Source organism: Podarcis cretensis (assembly GCF_951804945.1).
Source record: "Podarcis cretensis genome assembly, chromosome: 10".
Lineage (NCBI taxonomy): Eukaryota > Metazoa > Chordata > Lepidosauria > Squamata > Lacertidae > Podarcis > Podarcis cretensis.
Window position 1 is genome coordinate 70,775,409 of NC_137179.1, and position 14,360 is coordinate 70,789,768.

Here is a 14,360-nt window from a genome sequence, read left to right on the forward strand (position 1 = left end):
ATACAGGAGAACTTCGACACATTACCAAACTGAAACCTTGGAGCCTCTTCGATGTTCTTGTGGAGAAGTACGGCTGGCCTCAGGAAGATGCCGCGGAGTTTACAGATTTTCTGGTTCCTATGCTAGAAATGGTTCCGGAGAAGAGAGCCTCAGCTGGCGAATGCCTTAGGCACCCTTGGCTGAATTCGTAGTAAAATCTCCAGACACCATGCTGGGCCAGCACCCGCTCCCCCCTAACATCAGACTTAAATGGTGACTGTTATAAATTCACTTAACAGGATCATAAATGAGCTGGCTTCAACCCAGATCTTTATTTTGCTTTGAGGTACTGTTTGACATTTTGCTTTTTGTGCACTGTGCTCCTGGGAGGAGGGTAGTCTTTTTGTCTTCAGCTAGTAGTTTTACAGACTCTCTGCAGAAAAAAAACACTTACTAATGTGTCTTTAAGCATTGTTTCTTGTGTTGTGTGGCATTCAGACATCAACTTTTTCAACAGAACATCCTTTATTCTCCCTTCATGTGTTTTGGCAGGTTTTGTAACTATTTATGGAAAATATTTTAGCTGAGTATTATATAATTTACAAGTGTGAGACATTATCAAGTCAGAATTGAGAAAAAAAACATACAGTTCTTTGGGCAAAGGGACATTGTTCTTGTAAAATAGTGTATGTAAATGCACCTTGTAAATGTTTATTTCCATTAAAAATGGGATGGGGACACAATTTTCAGAGTAAAGCTATTAAATCGAGAGTGACTTGTAGTGTACAAATTGCATGTAGTGGATTTCAAACTGCTTCAGGAGTTTCAAAAACTTTCCTTTCTATAGAGGTGACCACATTTTACCTGGAAAGGAAGTGGCTCTAATTTGCAAGATTCCATTCTCCAGGAGGCATCTTGAAGGAAGGCTAAAACTTTCAATTCAAAGGACAAATGGACAAAATATATCTAAGTGCTTTTTAGAAGAAGTGTCATTTGCTTTACAGTTGTGAGGTAAGGGCATGGAAACTTGGCACTGTTTTTTTCATAAGGATGGTTTTTGTGCTAGGCTTAAGAATTTGAAGAGCACATGTACAGCATTTTTCGCGCAGAATTATTAACATTGGATGAAAAAAGGTGCTCCGCTTGAGGAAAAGGGACAGAATAAATGCAAAATCTACATTACGGTGAAAGACCATGCACCTTCCATACATAGCTTTACATGTTTCTAAAACAAATTGCACTAGCTTATTTCCCCCCATGAATTGACATATTGAGGAAGTAATATTCCTTTGTAAGTTGCACACAAAATTTTAAGTGTTTTCATACAAAAAAGCTAAGTAGATTCCAAAAGAGAACTCATAGGCAATACAGATTTTAGAATGTAAAATATGGAGGTGTATTTTAGCCTCTTTTAGAAGTCAGTGGAATGAATGTAAATTTATTTCTGGTTTTACACTTTGATTATGGTGCCACTTTTTCTTGACTTTGTCCATTTTAAATTTATTTACATGCCTTTGCAATAACTAGATTGTGAGACAATACCCCCGTGTTGTAACAATAACCAATTGTTTGAGGTGCTTGCAGTTGTCTTATTAAAGTGGTTGTTTTTCCAGAACTGTGCTGCTCCCTGGAATGTTTTGATAGCCGTGAATTCAAATGGTTCCCTAGAGTCATCTATTCCCTGGAAATGTCCTCCGGTGCCAGCTGCTGCATAAGATTTTCCCCATTGCCTTTTCAAATGCTTCGTTTTGAAGAAAAGAGCAGCCTAAAATGATAACGGCATGTACTGCAAAATCGCTGCCCAAATCACATGTGCCAAAACCAAAGAGCAGTGGTCCACAAGGCTGGCCTTGTTTAATGCAGCGGCTGTATATGCGTCACTAGTAACCAAGGGATACTTTCAATTGCAGAGGTCATTTGGAAAAAGCATTTGTGGCAAGTCTCTTAAATTATTTCAGGTTACAGGACAAGTAGAGGCAGGGCTGTGCACCGATGTTCAAATAAATGGTCTAATTTAACCGTTTCATATATCATAAATCTGCAAAATTTAAAAGTGGATCGATAGCCCTACATTCTTCTCAATAGGTGGAAGAAATCCTAATCAGAGAAGTTAACTCTATAGACCTGTTGACAGAAATAACAGCATCTAGTCCAACCCCCTACAATGCAGGAATCTTTTTGCCCAATGTGGGGTTCAAACCCACAACCCTGAGATTAAGAGTCTCGTGCTCTACCAACTGAACTTCCTTGTTTAGCTTGCAGTCTCTTCCATATCCTCATTATTAGTTTGCATAATACATTCTGCTTCTCCCAGTATGTGCATTGATGCATAATTAATCTTTGACATGGAATCTGACTCTGAATCTGATTTTTTAGCTTAAAACATCCCCACCACAGCCCCTCTCCCTTGTTATCTCATATGTGAGAGCCCTACACTCCAAAACACACTTTGAACCTATAGCTGCCCTCTCTCCTATTGTTGCAGTCAGCTGGAAGGAATTTTAGCGTAAGCCCCACCTCAAGCCCATTACTGGGATCAGCTCCAGACTGCACAATCAATTTCAAAGTCTGCCCTACTGAGTTTTTGAATTGGAAGTTAACAATTCAATACATTGCTAAATCTGTAATCTCAAATCCCTAAAATGATCATACCAAATAGTACTATCATTCTAAAAGCCAGCGTGATGCAAAGCTAATGCTGTGATAGGTGTGAATAATGTATACCAGTGGTGGCCAAACTTCACTCGCCAGCTGTTTTGGGACCACAACTCCCATCATCCCTAGCTAACAGGACCAGTGGTTAGGGATGATGGGAATTGTAGTCCCCAAACAGCTGGAAGACCGAGTTTGGCTACCACTGATGTATACTGCAGCATTATAAATGTTTTGTGTAGTCTTCCACTCCCAGCTGTTCGCAGCTGCTTCTTCACTCCTTTCTATACAAACTTCCTGCTCCCGGCTTTTCTTCTTCTTTTAAAGGGCTCTGCAAACCAGGAGGTGGAGGCTGCAAGAGTGTCTTCCAGCATTAACATGTTAGCCCTACAGCATGTGTGTGTGCATGGCACTGTCTCACTTAAAGGACAACTTTGTAAAGTGTGAAAAAAATACCATGCAGCCTCTAAAACTCAGTTCTGTGGTACAAAAACTAACTGATGGGCATGGAGTTAGCAGGGCTAATACTGGATTGAATCCTTATGTGGACGAAAAAACACCTAGAAGTAATTTACAGTTGCTTACCTTTCAAAGCAGATGTTTTATATTGTTTCATCTTAAGTTACAGCTGTACTGCCTTTGATATTTATGTGCAAAATGTTTAAATTTCTGGGGCATGTGACATTACCTTGTGCATAGCAAACGCCTTTAGTCAACTAGATTCAACTCTTCTCCTGAGGATTATAGGAGGTACCCAATATAGGAATGTATAGATCAGTGTTTTACCAATGTCTTTGGAAAAGAACTTGGGTTAAATTGAGATTTTATTTTTATTTCTTAAAGGCTGCTAGTGTCACATGCCTCACATTGTATGTTGCCTATTTCCTCTTATCTGTTCAAATCTTTTAGAGATTTTAATATGCTGGAAGCAGGGTCTTAGAATTAATTATTCAGACTTTTTCCAAAGCTATTTTAAAATACGTGCAAAGGGCAAAAATTACAATCAGCTTATTGCTCTCACAAGCTCGTTTCACCGAATTATAAAACAAGTGAAACTGAACATAGCTTCTGAAATTAGGATGTTCCACCTTAACTGTAACTTCAGATTTTACAGCGTAAAACTGGAATGCATACAGCTTCTTCATTAAAGTATTTTTTCTTATTAATTTGCAATCATTCTTATAACTGCAAGGCTTATCACTTGCTAAATCTTGGCCCAAGCAGTATTTTTTCCATATGAACATCTGTCTGCTCTCCTGGGGGCGCTATAGGCTGCTGTGTAAAAGGAAGAAATCTTGCCTTTAGTCAACTGCCTGCATAACCTGCATTTATTCAGAAGCGCTTTTTCATGTTCATCTGTTGGTGAAGCAGATGAGGGGACGAAATCTTCATCCTGCATTTGAGAAATGATCATGGGTGAGAGCCATTTCTGTTCTACATTTTATCAGCATCAGGATCTCTGGACTGTGGCAGGTATATGAAACCTGTGTATTATTTGTTAGCTTGCCCATTACTATCTATGGTGTATCTCTATTAGTGCTTGTTCCGGTAGAGCAAATGTGGTTAAACTTTGTTCCTCCAGATATTGAACTACAACTTTCATCAGCCCCGGCAAACACAGCCAATGCATTGCCTGGGATTATGTGTGGTGTAGTTCAGCAGTATCTTTGAGGCTTAAAGGTTCGCACCTGCAGTAGACTGTAAGACAGGCATAGGCAAACAGCCCTCCATATGTTTTGGGACTAAAACACCCATCCATCATCCCTGGCCACTGGTCCTGTTATCTAGGGATGATGGGAGTTGTAGTCCCAAAACATCTGGAGGGCCGAGTTTGCTTATGCCTGCCGTAAGAGTACTGACAGCAATGAGACATGGAACAGAGAACAATGGCCGGCAGTCTATTTTGTAAAGGGCCCATACTACTTACATTTTCACAATTGCTCCCATAAGTAACCCACTTCCACCACACTGCCCTGTGAGATGGCAGTAGATGCAATGACCCTGACTGTTAATATGGTAGCGTTGCAAGCTGCTGATGGACCCTTTGCGTAGCATGGTAATGGGGCTTTTAGAGATGTTGTAGGAATGGTCAGGAGGCTTAGATAAATGGCTTCCCTGGCAGGATGAGACTTTATCCGGTCCTAAGAACATCAAGAGCTTGCTGGAGCAGATCAATGGCCCATCTAGCCCAGTATGTTCTCATGGTGGCTTGCCAGATACCTGTTCAAAACCTGCAAGGATTCCCTACCTGCAGTTTCCCTTTCTAGAGTAGTGTTTCCAGCAACTGGTATTCAGAAGCACTGCTGCCTCCAAATGTGGAAGCAGAGCAGGCCATCAATAGCCTTCCCCACGATTTTGTCTAACCCTCTTTCAAAGCCATCTAAGTTCATGGCCATTTGCTGCTTCCGATGGGAGCAAGTTCCATAGCTCAACTTATATGCTGTACGAAGTACTATTTTTCTGTTGTGACTCTTTCCATGTTCAGCTTCTTTGGATTTCCACAAATTCTAGTGTTGGGGGGGGGGCTTGTCTCTCCATGCCATGTCTAATTTTATTAACTTCTATCACATTGCCTCGTCTTTCTTCTCAACTAAAAAGCCCCAAATGCTGCAGCCTTTCTTCGGAGGGGAGTTGCTCCACCTCCTTGATTGTTTGAGTTGCCCTTTTCTGAACCCTGTTCAACTCTACAATGTCCTTTTTGAGATGAGGTGACAACTGTACTCAGTATTCCAAACGTGGTCACACTATAGATTTGTATAATGGCACTTTGGTAGCAGCATTTAATTTCTTGATTCCTTTCCCAATGATCCCTAGCATGAAATTCACCACTGTGCATAGAGCTCTCTATTATGGCCCAAAGGTCTCATTTCTGGTCCATCACTGCCGGTTTACACCCCATCAGCGTATATGTGAAATTAATATTTTTTTGCCCCAACATGCCTAGCTTTGCGATTTTTTACATTGAATTAACACTTGCCATTTTACCACCTATTCACTTGAGTTGAGGAGGTCTGTTGGAGCTCTTCACAATCTTTTTAAAACCCTGAACAATTTCATGACACCAGCAAACCTCAACTCCCAACTCTAGATTGTTAGAAAACACAGGTTCCAGTACCAATCCTTGTGGGGCTCCATTTTCTACTCTCCTTTTGGAGAACTGTCCATTTTTTCCTACTCTCTGCTTCTTGCAACTTAACCAGTTCCTGAACATAAGAGCATTACTTGTGTTTGGCCAGGATTTTAGGCAGTTATAGAGAGAGCAGCTTCTCTCCTATAGGAATTGTGGTTCTTCTTGGATTAGTGTTTCTCAGAATATTACTTATCACAATGGTTTCAATATCATTTTTCTTAAACAGCAAGTTATCAGGAACTATTATTAAAACTGACATAATTGTGATTTATTAACATGAATTAAAATGCCCAACCAGTGCTGCAATGTGACAGTATATTAAAAAAAATTAAAGTTCATATACTGTACTACTTCCACAAAGATCACACGCTTTTGCAAAAGACTTGTATGTACAATACTATATCAAATGAGAAGCATTAAGCAGTTTTACACGCAAAAGAAACAGTATTTACAGCACTTGTCAGAGACATTAGAAACAATCTATACATTAAATTACAATGTCTGCAAAGAACTGTTGAAATAAGAGCCATGTCCACACCAAACTATAAAAATCTGTATTGCATCTTCTATCTATATGCACACAAAAACTGTTTGACAGATGGAAAACCTGTTAGTGCCATCACTTAGCTGTGTACTTTAATTACATATGTATAAAAAGTAAATATAGAAAACATTCACTAAATGAATTTAACTGCAACAATAAAATTTAAAGTTACGCAGCATCAAATCTACTGCCAGAACGAACAGCTGGAATGTTCACATACAAAATAAAAAATGCCTAATACTGGCTCAAGGGCACAGTTTCAGGAATTTTTAAAAGCAAAAATGGAAAGAATACAATGAGAGTGCGCGCACTGGTGTTTGCTTTTATACAAAGTATCATGTACAAGCTTTAAAAAGTACCTTCAACAGGCACATATGAAATATACAGTTTTTTACAGAACATTTTTAAAATGTTTAGAAGCAAGGGGTCCATTTTTAATGCCACCCTGACCCATGATAATTGTTTTGAAAAGTTGGTGGCACCTGTGCTCTGTGAATAGGTATTTGCCCAGGCACCGGAGATGCCTGCTGAGGTCCTTGCACACCGTGAGGAAGGGATACAGAGCCAGGATGAGGACAGAACCCGGAAGCGGTCTGTGTTGGAATACTGCTTGGTCCTTGAGACTGGATGTGAGGACCCTGACCTGGGAGTGGGCAATGAGGTCCAGTCCCAGCAGGCTGATGCTGAGGTCCAGGTCCCAAAGGTGTGTGATGAGGCTGGGAGGGGTAGGAAGTGACTGTTGAGTGAGCGCTGGAGGGGAAGAGTGGGGGCCCCTGGTGAGATGCATGGTGCAATCCTTGCGCCGATGCCGTGTGATGCCCAGAGCCTAAAACGGTGGCAGGTGGCGGCGGCGGAGGAGGCGGCGGAGCCGAATTGACTACGTGCTGGTGTTGTGCTTGCAAACCTTGGTGACCTGTGGTGGGGTGAGTCGGATGGTGGTGAGGAAGGGGACCAGGCGGTGGCGGAGGCGGCGGCAGATGGTGACCGGCAGCTTGAGAATGGATGTGTGACCCCGGAGCCACGGCGACCGCGTGCACGGGGCCCACCACGTGGGCCATGGGATGCTGCTGATGAGAACTTTGCTGCTGCACAAGATGGGGTCCCGGAGCAGGGGGCGGCGGTGGGGGCGGCGGTGGAGCCCCGACAGCTGGAGTCTGGTGGTGAATACTGGGGTTCTGAGATGGCAAAAAATGCCCACTGGTTACATGGTGCCCTGAAACTGGCTGCTGGCATGTTGTGCCGGCAAGTGCTTGGTTTGGTCCAGAGGGAAAGACAGTTTGTTGGGGGGGTATGCTACTTTTTAACTGACTGTAATTTTGAAAGTTTCCTGAGGGGGCTTGCTGGTTTTGATAGTAAGTAGAGGAAGGGGGCGGAGGCGGGGGAGGAGGCGGGGCGCTCGCGTTCAAATTTTGTTGGTGAAACTGGCTGTAAGAGACGGAAGAGGTTTGGGAAAACAGCGTTGCGCTGGGTTGCTGCTGGGTGCTAGGCTGGAGGCTTTGTGTCGCCGCATAGAAACTTCTGTGAGTGTCTCTTTGAGGCGTTCCCACTTGAGGTGACTGAGGATGATGAGGTCTGCATGGCGATCCTAATTGTTGTGAAGGGGGCTTTGGTGAAAGGTAGCCGTGTTGAACAGGTGTGTGGGGCGTAGAGGGTTTGGGAGGGTTCTCTACCTGGGGCGAAGGGGGACAGTGTAGCTTCAATGGTGCAGAAGGCAGCTTTTGCGAGAGCTGATCCGCTGCGCTGCGCGAATGGGGCTGGGACTGGTGGTTTTTTGAAAGTGCTTCGGCGTTATTTGCCAGCGGTTTCTGTGGCTGGTCAGGTTTGGGGTGAGTTGTGTTCTCTGCCTCTGGAGCATCTGCTGGAGTCTCCCACTGGGCATCCTGTTTTGTGGGTGTTTTCCCAAGTGATTGGACAGGAGCTACAGGACTTGGTGAAGAAGTCTACATGAAGGAAAAAGGAAAACAAACATGTAACTTCAGTTTAAAGCATATCCATATCCATATCTTCAGAGCTATGGACGCAATGCAGGCTTGTTCAACTAGTGAGGTTTACGGGGTTCAATGCAACACTTCTTACTCCTGAGGATAGCAGACAAACACAAACTCTGAAATCAAATTTGAAAGAAAAATGGGACTTTGTGGTGCTTAATATAAATAGCAGCAGAAGCAAGTGACTATCCGGCTTTTAAACAATATTGTGTTGTTACTCACTGGATTAGCTACTGTTCCTCCTTTAGATGTGCATCAATGAGACAGATGGATAAAGAGTCATTTTTAAGCTTTTAAATGCTTATATTAATTAATTTCACAAACATGGATTCTTGCCAGCATCTGGCAGTGAGTATATCTGCATTCAGGCAAAATTCAGAACATCAGTTTTAAGCTATAGTGACAAGGAAAGAAGCAGGGACATTCAAGCCATGTATGTGTGCATTCACTAATGTGAAAATATTTTGTATAGTAGTACCTTGCTCACTTTTAAAGGACTCTTGCAAGCCTTCAGAGAAGTATCTGGGGACGGACATTCACTTGTGGGCTCAGGATTTTCAGGATCTGCAATAAGAATTACTGTAAGTCTATAGACAGAAGTATACAACGGCCATGAAGATGTTTGACTGGATGGATTAAACTTTCAAGTTTGAATTTTTAAAATCAAGCTTGAAGCATTCTTAATAAAATGATATGAATACAAGATCAGATGGTGACCAATAATTACATTTCTTCCTGCTCAATCAGATGCAGACCAAACACAACCACGAAATTGCTCAAAGTTCAAAGGAGCACTTTCAGGATCAACCAAATGTTTTCTTACCAGAGTCCTTGTCTTTCCTATGATCACTAAGAAGCAAAGCTCGCTGATAACTTCGTTCCCTCACTTGCTCCACTGAAGTTGAAGCAGTCCTTCAAAACAAAAATGAAGTCTTAGTTTGCTGGATAATTTTTTATTGAAAAAAATGTATCTCCCTACTGCTCAGGAGAACACTTAGTTGCATGGTACACGTCGGGCGGATTCGAACGGCCGACCTTCCGACTGGCAAGCCCAAGAGGCTCACTGGTTTAGACCACAGCGCCACCCACATCCGATATTTTATTTTTATAGATTGTAGTACTCTTTATCTCTCAGCAAATCCATGGGAACTAAGGAACGTGCAGTACTAATACTGCCTTTTCTAGCCAAGCCTTCCTTTAAAAGTAGTTATGATTGGTGCTTTAAGGGGGAAAGATCACAGCAAGCACTTCCCATGCAAGCACGGCATGTGTTCTGCCTAATTCTACTACACAAATTGTATGGAAGATGGCCCCCAGTGCTCACACCCTTAAAGGCTGACACATATATTTCTTATGGTAGCAGAAGGGGACCTTGTTAAATTTTAATCAGTCTGAAATTTCACCACCCTATTTTGAGGATCTGAACACTTGTGTTACTCAAAAGTCCTCTTTTTCTTTGTAAAGGTAAAGGTAAAGGTACCCCTGCTCGTACTTGCCAGTTGTGTCCGACTCTAGGGTTGTGCGCCCATCTCACTTAAGAGGCCGGGGACCAGCGCTGTCCGGAGACACTTCCGGGTCACGTGGCCAGCGTGACGAAGCTGCTCTGGCGAGCCGGCACCAGCACAGAACACGGAAACGCCGTTTACCTTCCCGCTATAAAGCGGTACCTATTTATCTACTTGCACTTAGGGGTGCTTTCAAACTGCTAGGTGGGCAGGAGCTGGGACCGAACGACGGGAGCTCACCCCGCCACGGGGATTCGAACCGCCGACCATGCGATCGGCAAGCCCTAGGCACTGAGGTTTTTCCCACAGCGCCACCCGCGTCCCTTTAACAGCAACTTATTTAGAAGGCGCTTACCACTGAACCTCTGGATCGTTCTTCTCGCTTGAAGCTTCTTTCGATGAAGAGGAGTTTTCTGTTTCTTCTGAAGTGGTGCTATAATCGGTGGCTGGCAATGGTAAAGGGAGGCTAGCCGTGTGCTCCCGCTCAACTGGCTCCCCGTTCTCGCTGCTGTTATACCCGTCGGCAGAACCACCGTTGTTTCCTCCACTAGCAGAGTGTGGCGATATGGTTAGAAGGGGAAAGCTTTCTGCCTTGGAGCCGCTTTTTCTGGCTTCTCGTTGCCTCTTGCGGTATTCTAGAAGCGACACCTATGGAAAAAATGGAAAGAACAGTTGTGGGACGTCTCAACTCAAACTGTTTTGACAGTTCCCCCAGATTTCTTTCTAGGCTATTATAAAAGTGGAGTTTGCATAATCTTTAATTCAACACAGAATCTGGCTGCAAAGTGGCTGGCATCAGCTTTGAGGATAACTCTTTTGCAAAAATGAATCTAAAATTAGAATGAGTAAGAGAATGAGCATGTTTGCACATAACGATGATCCAGACTTTCTGATTTATTGTGGCTATTGCAATTTAGGAAGCAACAATCCACGGTCCTTAGTTCAGACATAGCATGAACCCAAGGCTTCCTGGTTGTTTATCTTGCTTGCGCCTAGCAAGGAGTGAAAGGGGAGCAATGAGGCAGTGTGCACCAGTGTGCACATCATCGCCGGCAAACCAGAAAGTGCAGGCAACTGACGGGCTAGTTCCTAGCACTGTTCTGCAAATACTTGTGTGAGAGTTTGCATGGTGAGGGTAAGCGGTTAATTCTGTAACCGTTCTTCCACTTCCACTGGTGCAACCAGAAAAACATTATTTGGCTGCATTTTACTTTTATAACACAATGCTCCAGTACAATGTACCAAGCACTCCTTCAGTGGGCTGAAGAGGACTTCCACAAGTGAAAGTGCACCCTTTTGATCCAACCTAATGACCTGCAGCAATCGTAATAAAAGAATTTTGGGATACTGCATACTGGACATCCTACATTAGAACAAGCAGCGAGGCATAACTACTGAAAATGTCCTTTTACAGTCTGAGCAATTCCCCTCGTTCCAGATTAACTGGGGCAGTAACAGTTTTCAGAATCTTAAGTATATGCATCATAACTATTTGGCTTGTCTGTCTTAAAATACTTGCCCCAGCATTAATGGCTAAACTTTCTGCTAAAAACGAACCCTTTCCACGTGTTTCATTTTTATCAGGGCACCAGTTTAGCTACAGGGAGGCAGTGCTCCCATTGCTCCCTTCCTCCTGCAGCTTCCTTTGCCACCATGCCAGAGGGTTTTCTGGCCCTCATTAGCTTTCGCGGGGCTGTAGCATGAAGGGGGAGGTTGGAAAACCCTGTTCCAAAGGTGGAACACTCTGCTCATAGAATTGAGGATCAAAGCCTTTATATTCATATCATAATCATACGCCTCTTTGGCAAATCTCAGAATGGCTTACAGAAGGTCACCTATCCAAGGCGCCTGCTAAACTTCAACAAGGCTGCATTTATGAGATGATTCTAGACCATTCACTACTAAATATCATGTCACTGGGAGATGTTTTGATCAAAAGGTATTATTTTTAATTATTCAACTATTTTAAAAGCATTCCAGGTTCCATATCTGCAACAGTTATGTATTGTACAAAGAATTTCCTCTAAGCTAAATAAAATCAAGCCTCCTCAAAACTAGTAAATACAGACTATTAATTTTATTTTTGTTTTCGAAGCTGAACACTAAATGGCATGATCTAGACAAACGTAGGCATCCTTAACGTTAATTTGATAACTTAGTATTTTAAGTTCAGCACTTAAAAGTTCTAAGTAAGGCTGCAATCATAAACCCATTTGAGAATGTCTCCTATAGTAAACAGAAGCACCTTATCTAATTTTGTCTTGGCAGAAAAGGTACAGATATAAAAAATGAAAGTTTGAATTTATACTTAAAGGTTGTAACCTTTTTCTTTTGTGGAGGATTCTGGGGTGTGCAATTTCCGTCCATCAAGCTGTCACTACTGACAGTTCTTCCAAAGCCAGCTGCCAGTCCATCTTCAGAAGTACAAAAAACAGGTGTTTCCATGAACATGCCACCTCTGGCATCATCTGGAATCAGGCACTTTGATTCGTTTATTCGGAATCCACCTCCTACCTCCAGCTGGTGTGAAGGAGTTAAGTCCCTCAGATTAGAATTCATTGAGAAATTTACACCTGTCCTGTCGGGACTCTTTACCCAAGTTGGATAAACTGTTCCCCGTCCACAGTGAGCAGTTTCCAGCTGGCTGCTAGCATCAGTCCTATCATGGCAGGGGTTGTCCAAAGTTTTATGCAGTGCACTTTGCTCAATTGCTTCAAGTCCCAACTGGAGGTCTGAGGCCGTTTCATTTTCTCCGGAGCATTGCCTGGCGCCATCAGTCCTATTTCTTGGACTGGAATATCCAATAGTCTTTATTTCTTGCAGGCACATTTCTGTTAGATTGGAATTTCTGAAAGGGTTGAGTGCGAGCATTGCTGATGATGGCCGGTCAAATCCCTGCACACCGAGAGAGAAGCAATTAGATGTAACACACAATGTCTGAGAAAAGTAAATGAAAATGATACCCCCGTATGAACCTAGCTAAATGTTATTTCATTGATGGCTCCATTGAAGTATTTTTTTAATCTATCCATTTATCTATAAAATCCTAATGTGCCATCCATTTTTTGGTTATTGTGCCTTTAACACAGATGTGGTCCATATATGGAAGGTATGTCAATTCATAAAAAATATTGGAACTGAATACTGGTGTAGATTACAGGAATTACAGAAATGAGACCCTGAGTAATTCTGGGATATTTGGAAAATATGAGTTTAAGGCAGGAGATTGAATTGCTTATGCCAATGAACATGGTGGGATGGAGATTATTATTATTATTATTATTATTATCATCATCATCATCAATATTGAGGAAGGACTTAATAGATCTGGATCATTTAGTTTGGCTACAATGGTGGGTTTATCAAGATGCATTTTTTCATGTTCTACGCAATACTACATGCTTTCTGTAATAGGTTTGTCAGCAAAATGCAAGAAAAAATAATTTTGTAGTACTGGGAAACTGAAGAAGCTGCTTTGTGCCAAGATAGATTATTGCTCTGCAATGTCTACACTCAACTGCAGTGACTCTCCAGGGTTTCAGATAGAACTCTTCCTGTTTTGCATAGAGATGCCAGGGATTAAACGCAGGACCTTTTGTGCTCTGCTTCCAATTCTTCCCCAATTATTAGCAGCTGTTCATAGCTGGGAGGAAGACTTGCAAAACGCATATAAGCCTTTCCCAGTAACTTCTTACAGTTCTCCTTACCTCTTGATTATACGTTCGCCTCTTAACTTCTGGGGAACTTTCAGGTGAAGATATATTCTGCATTAAAAAAGTTAAGCATGGAAGTTTTGTTTTAATGCAAATCACAAATGAAAGCACCTCATTTTTTAAACAACATCTAAACTACTTTATTTCATTCTGCCTCCCTGGAATATATGCTAGGAGTTAAAACTTCTCTGAATTTTGTCTAATCCCCTTCTAAAGACTGGATTGGTAGCCATTACCACACGTCCCACCATTTGCTAAACTAGCTGTTATTTTTTTAAAAACAAACAAACAAACAAACAAACCTGTCAATGCAAGTTGATTAATCAGGTAAGAGTATAGAATATACAAAAGCTCACCTCAAAGTGCATTGCATTTCCATGTACGCATGGAATCACTGGCGTAACAGGTGAGTAAACGGGCTTATAACCATTCCTACAGGTTTCATCTTCTGCTTTTATTCTAGGAGGAGTTGCAAACAGCAATGGATCTGAGGCAGAGAGATCAGCATGGGTTGGTGTGGCATATGGAGAAGGAATAGGTGTAGATGTTTCTGAATAGGCAGAATCCGACAGCTGGTAGACTCTTCGTTTTTTTAGCGGTGTTGTCAGGTCTGCATGTTATGAAGGCAAACAAAAAACAATTGATGCTTTCTTGTTAAGCCATCAAGATTTGAACACAATTATTAGGTTCCATCAATAAACCGTTTTTGTCCAATCCCCTGCAATGCAGTAATCTCAACTAAAGCATCCAGAGTCCATGTGCACATTTGGAAACCTGGGAAACTGTCTGACTAGTCACAAAATATAGCAACTTGCCCAAGGAACCTTGAGTACAATACAGAGATTCGAC

The 14,360-nt window shown here is 42.2% G+C and overlaps 2 protein-coding genes across 18 annotated transcripts in view; one reads left to right on the forward strand and one right to left on the reverse strand.

The window, feature by feature from the left end:
* The window catches only part of SRPK2 (SRSF protein kinase 2), a 97,278-nt gene extending 95,684 nt beyond the window's left edge, over window positions 1-1,594 (forward strand). For all 7 annotated transcript variants that reach the window (XM_079993635.1, XM_079993634.1, XM_079993639.1 and 4 more), the window contains one exon: window positions 7-1,594. In XM_079993635.1, the coding sequence (XP_079849761.1) occupies window positions 7-191 (185 nt within the window). In that variant the 3' untranslated portion in view covers window positions 192-1,594. The remainder of the gene's footprint in view (window positions 1-6) is intronic.
* A 4,410-nt stretch (window positions 1,595-6,004) lies between these two features.
* The window catches only part of KMT2E (lysine methyltransferase 2E (inactive)), a 59,917-nt gene continuing 51,561 nt past the window's right edge, over window positions 6,005-14,360 (reverse strand). For 10 of the 11 annotated variants that reach the window (XM_079993520.1, XM_079993527.1, XM_079993525.1 and 7 more), the window contains 7 exons: window positions 13,868-14,121; window positions 13,506-13,562; window positions 12,121-12,693; window positions 10,154-10,446; window positions 9,117-9,205; window positions 8,772-8,857; window positions 6,005-8,245 (listed from right to left, as the gene is read on the reverse strand). In XM_079993520.1, the coding sequence (XP_079849646.1) occupies window positions 6,740-8,245; window positions 8,772-8,857; window positions 9,117-9,205; window positions 10,154-10,446; window positions 12,121-12,693; window positions 13,506-13,562; window positions 13,868-14,121 (2,858 nt within the window). In that variant the 3' untranslated portion in view covers window positions 6,005-6,739. The remainder of the gene's footprint in view (window positions 8,246-8,771; window positions 8,858-9,116; window positions 9,206-10,153; window positions 10,447-12,120; window positions 12,694-13,505; window positions 13,563-13,867; window positions 14,122-14,360) is intronic. The other variant, XM_079993529.1, reaches the window with a different exon arrangement.